The sequence below is a fragment of the Phyllopteryx taeniolatus genome, chromosome 19 (genome assembly GCF_024500385.1).
Source record: "Phyllopteryx taeniolatus isolate TA_2022b chromosome 19, UOR_Ptae_1.2, whole genome shotgun sequence".
Classification (NCBI taxonomy): Eukaryota; Metazoa; Chordata; class Actinopteri; order Syngnathiformes; family Syngnathidae; genus Phyllopteryx; species Phyllopteryx taeniolatus.
Genome location: NC_084520.1, coordinates 5,206,711 through 5,219,357, shown reverse-complemented (window position 1 = coordinate 5,219,357; position 12,647 = coordinate 5,206,711). Strand labels below are relative to the sequence as shown.

The 12,647-nt window shown below is 45.1% G+C and overlaps 1 protein-coding gene and 1 long non-coding RNA gene across 3 annotated transcripts; both read right to left on the bottom strand.

The window, feature by feature from the left end:
• Positions 1 to 1,750: 1,750 nt before the first annotated feature.
• LOC133469656 (filaggrin-like) lies at positions 1,751 to 4,064 on the bottom strand. Of its 2 annotated transcripts, XM_061756953.1 has the most exons (4): positions 3,785 to 4,058; positions 3,644 to 3,706; positions 3,497 to 3,583; positions 1,751 to 3,109 (listed from the first exon to the last, which is right to left on the bottom strand). In XM_061756953.1, exons 1-4 carry the CDS (start codon positions 3,831 to 3,833, stop codon positions 1,911 to 1,913), a joined length of 1,398 nt encoding a protein of 465 aa, XP_061612937.1. In that variant the 5' UTR covers positions 3,834 to 4,058; the 3' UTR covers positions 1,751 to 1,910. The 2 variants fall into 2 exon arrangements, with proteins under 2 accessions (XP_061612937.1, XP_061612938.1); XM_061756954.1 differs by lacking the exon at positions 3,497 to 3,583 and having other exon boundaries at positions 3,785 to 4,064.
• A 4,200-nt stretch (positions 4,065 to 8,264) lies between these two features.
• Positions 8,265 to 9,268, bottom strand: LOC133469324 (uncharacterized). The gene is made up of 3 exons (XR_009785674.1): positions 9,112 to 9,268; positions 8,854 to 8,990; positions 8,265 to 8,760 (listed from the first exon to the last, which is right to left on the bottom strand). It is a non-coding gene; the product is annotated as an uncharacterized LOC133469324 (long non-coding RNA).
• Positions 9,269 to 12,647: the final 3,379 nt, after the last annotated feature.

The following is a 12,647-nucleotide window of genomic DNA, read 5'->3' as shown; positions in this document are numbered from 1 at the left end:
GTTGAACAATACTGGCCACTCATGCCAGAGTAGCATCTGCTCCATTTGCACACTGATTGAGGAGTATCTGCAACATTTGCACAATTGAGATTGTCCCAGATTATCGCACTACTCGTCACTTTAAACTGCATACACTCCTTGAAGTCTTGGCGCCCTTTGCACAATGGTCATTGCACCGGACTTGCAATATTAGTCTTTCGAACTGCTCTAAGTGATAGAGGACTCTGTATCTTTTGCACGATTGTCAAAAAAAATTAAAAAAAATAAAAATAAAAATGTACATTACCAGAAAACTAGCAACCCTTTATTGCTCAGTGACTGTTTTTTTTTTTTGTCAATGTCTTTATGTCACAAAAGTGTTCTCTGTCAATTGACTGTCTGTTGTCGTACTCGAGCGGCTCCAACTACCGGAGACAAATTCCTTGTGTGTTTCTTGGACATACTTGGCAAATAAAGATGATTCTGATTCTGAAATGCAGTGTTCATGTTAAAACTGTGCATAATTTTACAAAAGTAAAACCTCCTCCCTCAAAAACAACCTTGCTGTTCTCTTTCATAATGCTCTTCGTCAAGGTGCAATCTGCCAATCAGAAAATCCTTTAGAAAGGTTTTGCATTTTGGCCGTTAATGTACTTTTTAGGAATAAAACCTCTACATTTTTGAAGAATACTTAGGCCTACAATGCTATTGTTGGACATTTACGGCAGGACTTTATTGAGTTGGTACTTAGTGTGAAAAGTTTGAAGCAGGCACATCGTCAGTTGTGACATCATAAATGAATAATGACTCGCTCACAGACATATTTTAGGAACTAGGCAGATAACAGCTTGAAAATATTTTCTTGGGTGTTTATGTTGACATCTGATACGTGGGAAGGCACTCCATAGAATCAACTAATTGTAGACAAAAGAAAAAAATTTACATAATGTATCCACTTCAAGACCTGTGATTAGTAAAACCATGAATTTCCTGTCTCCTTCACTCCAGACAGGTGCTCCCTGACATGTGACCCCAGCACAGCCAATGGCAATTTGGTTTTGTCCCAAGAGAACCGCAGAGTGCAGCACCTGACTTCGGGTCTGCGTCCAGTGGTAGAACACGAATCCCGCTTTGATTAGACCTGGCAAGTGCTATGCAGCCAGGGCTTCAAACACAGCCAGCACTACTGGGAGATGGAGGTCTCCAAACCTTGGGCCTACGTGCTGCCTTTCCATATTTCAAATATATGGTTATCTGATGGACATCTGATTCGGATGTCTCCCAGACGCCTCCCTGGTGAGGTGTTCCGGTCACGTCCCACCGGGAGAAGACCTCGGGGACGACCCAGGACACGCTGGAGAGACGCCGTCCTTCGGCTGGTCTGGGAACGCCTTGGGATCCCCACTGGAAGAGCTGGATGAAGTGGGTGGGGAGAGGGAAGTCTCGGCGTCCCTGCTAAAGCTACTGCCCCCACGACCCGACCTCAGGCAAGTTTCATGAATTAACCCAACTCAAATAAAGCCCATTTTTAAGTTGCTTGAAATACCAAGACAAACCAATTAAATTGGACTTAAAGTACAATGGAGATTTTTTTTTATTTATATATATATATATATATAAATACCAGACCCTGGAATATAAGAAACTTCTCTTGTCTAAACAAACCCAATGCTTATTCTGCAAGAGTTCTTTAGTTGAACCAGTTTTCCCCCTCAACATTACAATTTTGATGTACATTTCTAGACAGCACTTGAGCAAAAAACAGTACAAGTTTCAAGGTAAAGAGTTTTATTTAGTAAATCCATGAACATTTTAGAGCGCTTCTGTGCCTTCAATAATGCAATGAAACCACATACATACAACCTATACACAATCTGTCAAGTCATCATGGCCCATTCAGGTAGTTGGTCCTTCTTGTGGCTGCTGCTCATTTAGTCACCCTGGTGGCCCTTACTGCTCATGTAATCACTCTTGTGACGAAAGGCATCGTTCTGGTAGTCTGAGTCATCCTGGTAGCCCTTGCTGCTAATGTTTTGGCTAAAGGAATCATCCTGGTGACCCTTGCTCATGTTTTGGCTCATCTGATCGCGGCTCAAGGCATAGTCCTGGTGGCCCTTGCTCATGTTTTGGCTCAAGGCATAGTCCTGGTGGCCCTTGCTGCTCATGTTATCATTCTTGTGACTAAAGGCATCATTCTGGTAGTCCGAGTCATCCTGGTAGCCCTTGGGAGTCATGTTTTGGCTCATATGGTCGTGGCTAAAGGAGTCATCCTGGTGTCCCTTGCTCATGTTTTGGCTCATCTGGTCACGGCTCAAGGCATAGTCCTGGTGGCCCTTGCTCATGTTTTGGCTCAAGGCATAGTCCTGGTGGCCCTTGCTGCTCATGTTATCATTCTTGTGACTAAAGGCATCATTCTGGTAGTCCGAGTCATCCTGGTAGCCCTTGGGAGTCATGTTTTGGCTCATATGGTCGTGGCTAAAGGAGTCATCCTGGTGTCCCTTGCTCATGTTTTGGCTCATCTGGTCGTGGCTCAAGGCATAGTCCTGGTGGCCCTTGCTCCTGCTGATGTTGTGGCTAAAAGAGTCATCCTGGTGACCCTTGCTCATGTTTTGGCTCATCTGATTGTGGCTCAAGGCATAGTCCTGGTGGCCGTTGCTGCTTATGTTATCATTCTTGTGACTAAAGGCATCGTTCTGGTAGTCTGAGTCATCCTGGTAGCCCTTGGGGGTCATGTGGTCATGGCTAAAAGAGTCATCCTGGTAGCCCTTGCTCATGTTTTGGCTCATCTGGTCGTGGCTCAAGGCATAGTCCTGGTGGCCCTTGCTGCTGATGTTGTGGCTAAAAGAGTCATCCTGGTGACCCTTGCTGCTCAGGTTTTGGCTCAAGGCGTAGTCTTGGTGGCCATGACTCACCTTGTCACTCGAGTCACTCTTTTGGTTGTAGCTCAAGTTTTCCTGCTGATGGCTGTTGCTCACATTGTGATCCACATTATGGTCATTTCTCATATCATGCTGGAGGTTTTTCCTCACATTGTGATGACTGCCCGACTTTGTTTTGAGCCCTTCAGGTTTGTCCAGTGAAACCTTTCCCACGCCAACAGCAATTTCCACTTCTTTTGCTGCCAGGAGACCTTCACCCCAAAAACAAAAATTTAAAGCATGACTGAAAATTGACTTCAAGTGATCAACTGCCACAGCACCCAAGTGTTCCATGTAATACATTTTACTCAAAAATGAACATCTGTTCAAATCAAATGCTAGTGATAGCGGCAGGCAGAATAAAATGCAGTTCCACTCAGTGGCACAAAACCCGTGCATAAACCTGTTGCCATTCCTACAATGACAGCTTTGTTTAACTCAACATGCCTCTATTTCATAGTAAATTGAGATAAGATAAGTGTATATACACTTGTGACATTTGTTTGGTGGTGTACAGTGATACACACACCCCAACTTGGTTCAATGAAAAAAGGTCAAACACTGGAGTCGAGAATTGAAATCAGCCCAAACTTTCTCACCTTCTTTGGCATGTAGCGCAAACACAGAATCCAAAGACTGGAGAAGTTCAAAAGCCCTCTTAAGTGAAACATCTTCAGGTGACACATCTGTACCAAATGAAAACATAGTCTTTACATGTCAAACAGATTCACCAATAATGTTCTCACCTAGCGTTTCCATCCACTCAGTATCAGACTCAGCTTGTGTAGTGCCAGCTTGAAGAGAAAACCCTGCAGACACAAACTCATTTGAGAGCACAAACCTTCCTTTAACAGAACTTCAGATACAGGGGGGGAGTAATCATTCACCTTCAGCAATCAAGACAGCAAACGCCAGCACAAGCCAAAAGGCAGCCATTGCTTCAGGAACAGTTGTCGAGCAGCTGGACTTGATTAGCTTTTATAAGAGGTGACTACAGCTGGTGCTAATAGGCTCTAATTAGCACCAGTTGCACCACCTTTGCAACATACCTACAAAAAATAAAACAACATTTCAGCCTCCATTGTCTTGGATTTAAATTTATGTTGGGCTCATTCTGGTTATTGTATGTAATTATTGTTATCCATCCATCCATTTTCTGAGCCGCTTCTCCTCACGAGGGTCGCGGGAGTGCTGGAGCCTATCCCAGTGATCTTCGGGCAGGAGGAGGGGTACACCCTGAACGGGTTGCCAGCCAATCGCAGGGCATACATAAACAAACATCCATTTGCACTCACATTCACACCTACGGGCAATTTAGTTGCCAATTAACCTACCACGCATGTTTTTGGGATGTGGGAGGAAACCGGAGTGCTCGGAGAAAACCCACGCAGGCACGGGTAGAACATGGAAACTCCACACAGGCGGGTTCGGGGATTGAACCCCAGTCCTCAGAACTGTGAGGCAGACGCTCTAACCATTATTGTTATTATTATTTTTTTTACTGTCTAGATTTTTTTTAAAGACCTTGAATTTAAGAAATTGTTACACCTTGGATTCTGCATTTGATAAAAATTGGTAGAAAACTGAATAAAGTTGGAGTTTGCAGTTTCTCCCCCTGCTGACATGGTTTCTCAGGTGGTGACAAAAAGTAACAAAGAAATTATACTTTGTAAGTGTACTTAAGATTTTTTCAGCTATATGTAATTTATTTCTCTGACGACGTTTTTTTTCTTTTCTTCCCTGTCCTGTTCAGCTGTTAGGTTACAGAATGGAAAATCTGTATCCCTTTTATGCCGGAACAGTTTTACTGTGTCACAGCGGAGTTTTTAAGCTTCCGCTTCGTTTTTTTTGTATTATAATTGAGGTTTATTGAGAATCAGACGTGATCAGTCGAACAGAACAAAGTTTCTAGAGGGGAGAGAGGAACAAAGACAAAAGGCAAAGCACTAATTGTAAACAGGATGAAAGAAGTAAATCATTACATTTTCTACAACAATGAAACATTAAATATGAGTGTGGCATGGGGCTGCCATGCTATACCCTGTGAGGGAAGGACAGGACAAGATAGAACAGGACAAGGACAGGAGAAGAAGTATCCAGGACAAGGGTCGTGAACCCGGCTGTGCAACTGAAGTGTGGTGGGATTAATTATGTAAATTATAAAAGGCTACAGGATGAGAGTATAAGTGAGGGGCTAAACAAGCGATTTGCATATTCATGAGTTATTTGTCGCAGTAAGTGCGTGACCCCACACCCAGTGAAAGAGTCTTAGGGGTGTGTGCCTGCGGTTACATGCAAGTGAATTGACACCGTTTTACATGCACAAAGACTGACAGAAGTGTCCTGTAATTGCTGTGGCCCCACCCAATCAATTGCAGGGCGGGATCAGGCCCACCTGAAAGCAGCCCGGTGGACGGGACACGTCCCACACCGAGGGACCCAGGGCGGTCCGCCGGCCCCACCGAGGCGCCTCGACAACTGGCCACCCACTGGGGGCCGCGGGTACCCAATGCCACCCCCACAGACAAGCCCCCGACCCACTGCCCCACACGCCCTGCCACCCCACCCAGGAGAGCCAGACGCCCCCCCCCAACCCGCAGGGCCCGCAATGCAACCAGTCCTCTGACAACTTTTAACTTTTACTCCCTACATTGACAAATGAGGTTCATTACATTTTTCAACCTCAACGGATGACAACGGGAAATATAAAAGTAAAACATTAACTGGGGAGCATCAACGACCATGATGCAACAAATTTGGAAATGCAGGATATTCCCCATCCATGGCTTTATTTATTTATTTAGTTCTTTATTTATTGTTATTACAAAAATGGGTATTGTACAACCCCAATTTCAATGAAGTTGGGACTTTGGGTTAAACATAAATAAAAACAGAATACAATGATTTGCAAATCATGTTCAACCTATATTTAATTGAATACACTACAAAGACAAGATATTTAATGTTCAAACTGATGAACTTTGTTGTTTTTAGAAAATAATCATTAACTTAGAATTGTATGTCTGCAACACGTTCCAAAAAAGCTGGGATAGGGTCATGTTTACCACTGTGTTACATCACCTTTTCTTTTAACAACATTCAATAAATGTTTGGGAACTGAGGACGCTAATTGTTGAAGCTTTGTCGGTGGAATTCTTTCCCATTCTTGCTTGATGTACAGCTTCAGCTGTTCAACGTATTTTACGTTTCATAATGCGCCACACATTTTCAATGGGAGACAGGTCTGGACAGGTGGCAGGTCAGTCCAGTACCCACACTCTTTTACTACGAAGCCACGCTGTTGTAACACGTGCAGAATGTGGTTTGGCATTGTCTTGCTGAAACAAGCAGGGGCGTCCATGAAAAAGACGTTGCTTGGATGGCAGTATATGTTTCTCCAAAACCTGTATGTACCTTTCAGCATTAATGGTGCCTTCACAGATGTGTTAGTTACCCATGCCTTTGGCACTAACAGAGCCCCATACCATCACAAATGCTGGCTTTTGAACTTTGCGTCCATAACAGTCCGGATGGTTCTTTTCCTCTGGCCCGGAGGACACGACGACCACAATTTCCAAAAACAATTTGAAATGTGGATTCGTCGGACCACAGAACACTTTTCCACTTTGCATTAAGTACATCTTAGATGAGCTCGGGCCCAGAGAAGCCGTTGGCATTTCTGGGTGTTGTTGATAAATTGCTTTTGCTTTGCATTGTAGAGTTTCAAGTTGCACTTACGGATGTCGCACCGAACTGTATTTACTGACATTGGTTTTCTGAAGTACTCCTGAGCCCATGTGGTGATATCCTTTACACATTGATGTCGGGTTTTGATGCAGTGCCGCCTGAGGGATCGAAGGTCACGGGCATTCAATGTTGGTTTTCGGCCTTGCCGCTTACATGCAGATTTCTCCAGATTCTCTGACCCTTTTGATGATATTATGGACCATAGATGATGAAATGGTGGAACGGTGGCCGACTGGTTAGAGCGTCAGCCTCACAGTTCTGAGGACCCGGGTTCAATCCCCGGCCCCGCCTGTGTGGAGTTTGCATGTTCTCCCCGTGCCTGCGTGGATTTTCTCTGGGCACTCCGGTTTCCTCCCACATCCCAAAAACATGCATTAATTGAAGACTCTAAATTGCCCGTAGGTGTGACTGTGAGTGCGAATGGTTGTTTGTTTGTTTGTGCCCTGCAATTGGCTGGCAACCAGTTCAGGGTGTACCCCGCCTCCTGCCCGATGATAGCTGGGATGGGCTCCAGCACGCCCTAAATTCCTTGCAATTGTACGTTGAGGAACATTGTCCTTCAACTGTTTCCTCATGCACTTATTCACAAAGAGGTGAACCTCGCCCCATCTCTGTTAATGATTATTTGGTAAAAACAACAAAGTTTATCAGTTTGAACATTAAATATCTTGTCTTTGTAGTGTATTCAATTAAATATAGGTTGAACTTGATTTGCAAATCATTGTATTCTGTGTTTATTTATGTTTAACACAACATCCCAACTTCATTGGAATTGGGGTTATATATAATTGATAAAACTTCATTATGGCTTTTCTACTTAAGTACATTTAAGTCTGTGCTTTTTACTTTGCTTAAGTACAGAAATGTAATCACGACTTCTTCATTCTTTTGTTTCCTGCTTTAAGTAGAGTGTGAGTGGGCTACCTGTGGTTTTTCTCAGGCCACTCCAGCTTCTTCCCACATTCTAAAAACATGTATGTTAGGTTAATTTAGGACGGTAATTTGTCCATAAGCGTGTTAGTGTGAATGGTTGTTTGTCTATGTGTGCCCCGTGATTGGCTGGCAACCAGTCCAGGGTGGACCTCACCTGTCGCTCAAAGCCAGCTGGGATAGGCTCCAGCTCTACTGTGACCCTGCAGACAAGCTCTGTAGAAAATTGGTAATCAATTTTACACAAATAAAATTGTAATCAAGGTTTTTCTTTTCCTGTTTTCATATGATTGTCAGCTATGTGTAGGATAAAATATACTCTTAAGTGATTCAAATATAAATGTTTTTTTTTTTCTGTGAAATTTTTTTTTTTTTTTTTTTATTGTCATGATTACAATTTGAACATCCAATTTTCCTTTGTAATCTGTGGGTTTTTGTTTCATTAGTGTGGTAGTTTTTGTAAAGTTCACTGAATTTGTTAGAAAATTATATTTTGTGTGCGCTCATTACAAATATTTGCAGTCTATGGACCACATTTGTAGGAATCTTGTACAATATGGCATAGGTAAGATTAATTGTGAAAGGAAACATTTTATTACCAATCAAATCCGCACTCATTTATTTTGTGGTTATGAATTTTTTCAATACACGTGGAAGCAGTATTCTTTTACAGGGTCAACGAATCTTTCGTTCTCCCATCTGAGCTACTTTGGAAAACAAGGAGTCATATTTCTGCAGCCAGTCTCCATATGAGTTTGAGTGGCTTATTGCTTTATTCTTTTTAAACATTTACGGGTGAAAAAAACAAAACTGAAAGGTAAAACTAATCATTAATACAAGATGTACAGTAATAAAACAGTGATAATGATGACATTGTTAGTTGTACCACAAAGATGCAGAGGCATATTATATTAACCATGATAAAGAAATTTTTATTAAAATCTTATTCCTCATTTTATTCTCAAACGGAACCCCAAAACACATAAAAAAGGAGATAAGTGGTGTGACCACCAGACATTTCTCAGCATTTCAACATGTACGTATGCTCATCAGTATATGCCATAGGTTTGCTCCTTTCCATCTCTGTATCTGTCCAGGTAGCGCAGGGGTTGTCCGTGGGGGTATTTCACTTGCGGTGGATGGTAAACTGGAGGACGGATGAATTCAAACACTGGCTCTCGCATGTCTGCAGGTGAAGATATCCATAATTAGACATCAGTGATAAGTAATGATACACTCACAAGACTTGTTTTGGATACTGCGGTTTAGTGTTACGAACTGAGGGTGTTGTCAAAGGTGCTGGTGACAGATTCATCCCATTGGCACTGGAAGAACGCCAGACCAGCTGGTGTCATGCTGTCCTGGTGTTTTCTGTAGAAATCCACTGTTTAGAATGTACGGTCTACCAGTGAATGACTACAAAAAAGAGGCAAAAATTGCTCTTGTGATTTGTTATGTATGGGAAAAAATGTCACTTCGTTGTGAGATCTCAATGTCCACCCACGTGATGGGAGGCAAAGGTCGTGCAGTTGCTCACCATGGCGACGGCCTCAAATCCTCCTGGAAGCGTATGGGCCCCTCCTGCTGGAAAAGGATGTAAATGTAGCGGTGGAAGCCCGTTCCTCTTGCAGGAAAAGGAGGCAGATAGTGACATAGTTCTTCTCCAGCCTGCACTGCTCCGCCTGGTATGTTCCCACTGTGGAAACACGAGTCAGTCATCGTCCCACGTTATCACGCATAGTTGCTGTCGAATCAAAAGCATGTACAGTGCGACGCCGCTACATTGCGGGTCTAATTACAAAAACATTCTGTGTTCCCCACACAATGACGAACAGATGCTATCACTGAAATAGTTGAAAACGTTTTAAATATTAATGCATACTGAGCTATTTGTTCAGATAAAACTTATTCCATGTTGGGAAATACACATTTCATGTTATAATATGCAATTCAGTCAAAATTACAGTGAATACTCGCCCAGTCACAGTTCACCATTTGCAAATTCAACTACTGTATTTCAGTCCCCCCGTCCCCTAAATTTATTAGCTTTTCTGAAGCTCAGTTTTCTTTTACGTAATATTTAGACTTTACGCCAATCTGATCTGCGTTATCGGTATCGGCCGATAATTAGCATTTTATGCTGATCGGCTTTCATGTCATAAGTCGCCGATCCGATCAATGACGTCATCGATCGGCTCCGCACAAGACATTTAACTCCGTGTCTTCGTCGCGTATGAATCCAAAAGCTAGTTTATTTTTAGCCTTGTCACGTGTCTTGTTGCGCAGTTCTGTAACTATCTGACGGCCCATAAAGTTTTTTCAATCTTGTCACTGAGAAACTATTTTGCGGTGTCTCAGAAAAACAACACGTAAGTTATTTGCAGTCTGTGCACAACTGAAGTAGGCTGTGGTGAATGTCATCTAAATGCTTCAGCACAAATTTGATTATGGTCTTGGTCTCAGAGTTCCTGTCTCAGGCAAGTCTTGGTCTTGGATAGTGTGTTCTTGACTACAACACTAAATATAGGCCTACCAACCCAACAAATTCCCAGTTATAAGATTTAACTCGAAATTATTTCCCTAAAGGTAATTTTAAACATCACCATCCCACACAATAGATTACATCAATGTTTTGCAAACTGGTGTATGGTTACCTCTACTGGTCCACAAAAGAATCACTGCCAAAATAGAGTTCTGTTATTTAACCTGTTAAAATCAATACATTTGAATTTAATCTTTAAAACATCTCTGTAAATATTTAGGTACAAGTTTCATTTAACTTTTGTGCAATACATTCTCCCCTCCTTGAGCCGTCACCTTATCGTGATGGAGGGGTTTGTGTGTCCCAATGATCCGAGGAGCTAAGTTGTCTGGGGCTTTATGCCGCTGGCAGGGTCACCCATGGCAAACAGGTCCTAGGTGAGGGACCAGACAAAGCACGGCTCAAAGACACCTTATGATGACGACAAACAATTGACTCAGGTTTCCCTTGCCCAGACGCGGGTCACCGGGGCCCCCCTCTGGAACCAGGCCTGGAGGTGGGGCTCGAAGGTGAGTGCCTGGTTGCCGGGCCTGCACCCACGGGGCTCGGCAGGGCACAGCCCAAAAGGGTAACGTGGGTCCCCCTTCCCATGAGCTCACCACCTGTGGGAGGGGCCTTTGGGGTCAGGTGCAGTGTGAGCTGGGCGGTGGACGGGGGCAGGATCCGATCCCCAGCTACAGATGCTGGCTCTCGGGATGTGGAATGTCACCTCTCTGGCAGGGAAGGAGACCGAGCTGGTGTGTGAGGTCGAGAAGTTCCAACTAGACTGGTTCCAACTAGTTGTACTCGACTCCACACACAGCTTGGGCTCTGGATCCAGGCCTCTCGAGAGGGGATGGACTTTCTTCCACTCTGGAGTTGTCCACGGTGAGAGGCGCCGAGCAGGTGTGGGTATACGTATTGCCCCCCGGCTCGGCGCCTGTACGTTGGGGTTCACCCCGGTGGACGAGAGGGTAGCCTCCCTCCGCCTTCGGTTGGGGGGACGGTTCCTGACTGTTGTTTGTGCCTATGCACCAAACAGCAGTTCAGAGAACCCACCCTTTTTGTCCTTGGAGGGGGTGCTGGAGAGCGCTCCCGCTGGCGACTCCATCGTTCTGCTGGGGGACTTCAATGCTCACGTGGGCAATGATAGGAAAGGCGTGATTGAGAGAAACGGCCCGCCCGATCAGAATCTGAGCGGTGTTCTGTTATTGGACTTCTGTGCTCATCACGGATTGTCCATAACGAACACCATGTTCAAGCATAAGGGTGTCCACACGTGCACTTGGCACCAGGACACTCTAGGTCGCAGTTCAATGATCGACTTTGTGGTCGTGTCATCGGACTTGCGGCCGCATGCCTTGGACACTCGGGTGAAGAGAGGGGCGGAGCTGTCAACTGATCACCACCTGGTGGTCTGCTGGGAACCTCTGGCAGAATCCCCTGTCAGAAGGAGTTTCAACTCCCACCTCCGACAGAACTTAGCTCATGTTCCGAGTGGACCATGTTCTGCGCCTCCATTGCTGAAGCGGCCGACCGGAGCTGTGGCCATAAGTTGGTCGGTGCCTGTCGTGGCGGCAATCCCCGAACCCGTTGGTGGACACCAATGGTGAGGGATGCCGTCAAGCTGAAGGAGGAGTCCTATCGGGCCTTTTTGGCATGTGGGACTCCTGAGGCAGCTGATGGGTACCGGCTGGCCAAGCGGAATGCAGCTTTGGTGGTCGCTGAAGCAAAAACTTGGGCATGGGAGGAGTTCGGTGAGGCCATGGAGAAAGACTTTCGGACAGCTTCGAGGAAATTCTGGTCCACCATCCGGCATCTCAGGAGGGGGAAGCAGTGCACCATCAACACTGTGTATAGTGGGGATGGGGTTCTGCTGACCTCGACTCGGGACGTTGTGAGCCGCTTGGCAGAATACTTCAAAGACCTCCTCAATTGCACTGACACGCCTTCCCACGAGGGAGCAGAGTCTGGGTTCTCTGAGGTGGTCTCTCCTATCTCTGGGGTTGAGGTCACCGAGGTTGTTAAAAAGCTCCTCGGTGGAAGAGCCCCGGGAGTGGATGAGATTTTCCCGGAGTTCCTAAAGGATTGTTGTAGGGCTGTCCTGGTTGACACGCCTCTGCAACTTCGCGTGAACATCAGGGACAGTGCCTCTGGATTGTCAGACTGGGGTGGTGGTCCGCCTTTTGGAGTTCACCCAACCAGTCTACATGTGTTTTGTGGACTTGGATAAGGTGTTCGACCGTTTCCCTCCGTGGGGGGTGCTTTGGGATTATGGGGTACCGAAGCCCCTGATACGGGCTGTTCGATCCTTGTACGACCAGAGTCAGAGTTTGGTCCGCATATCCGGCAGTAAGTCAGACTCGTTCCCAGTGAGGGTTGGACTCCGCCAAGGCTGCCCTTTGATTCTGTTCATAACTTTTATGGACAGAATTTCAAAGCGCAGCCAAGGCGTAGAGGGGATCCAGTTTGGTGGCCTCAGTATTGCATCTCTGCTTTTTGCAGATGATGTGGTTGTGTTGGCTTCATCAAGCCGTGACCTCCAGCTCTCA

What these genes read in the sequence shown, in the direction of transcription:
- LOC133469656 (XM_061756953.1), bottom strand. Translation starts at nt 3,833, where the DNA reads ATGGCTGCCTTTTGGCTTGTGCTGGCGTTTGCTGTCTTGATTGCTGAA. An exon ending in TGCTGTCTTGATTGCTGAAG is followed by an intron (nt 3,707 to 3,784) that starts GTGAATGATTAC and finishes TTGTGTCTGCAG; the next exon opens with GGTTTTCTCTTCAAGCTGGC. An exon ending in TGAGTGGATGGAAACGCTAG is followed by an intron (nt 3,584 to 3,643) that starts GTGAGAACATTA and finishes CATTTGGTACAG; the next exon opens with ATGTGTCACCTGAAGATGTT.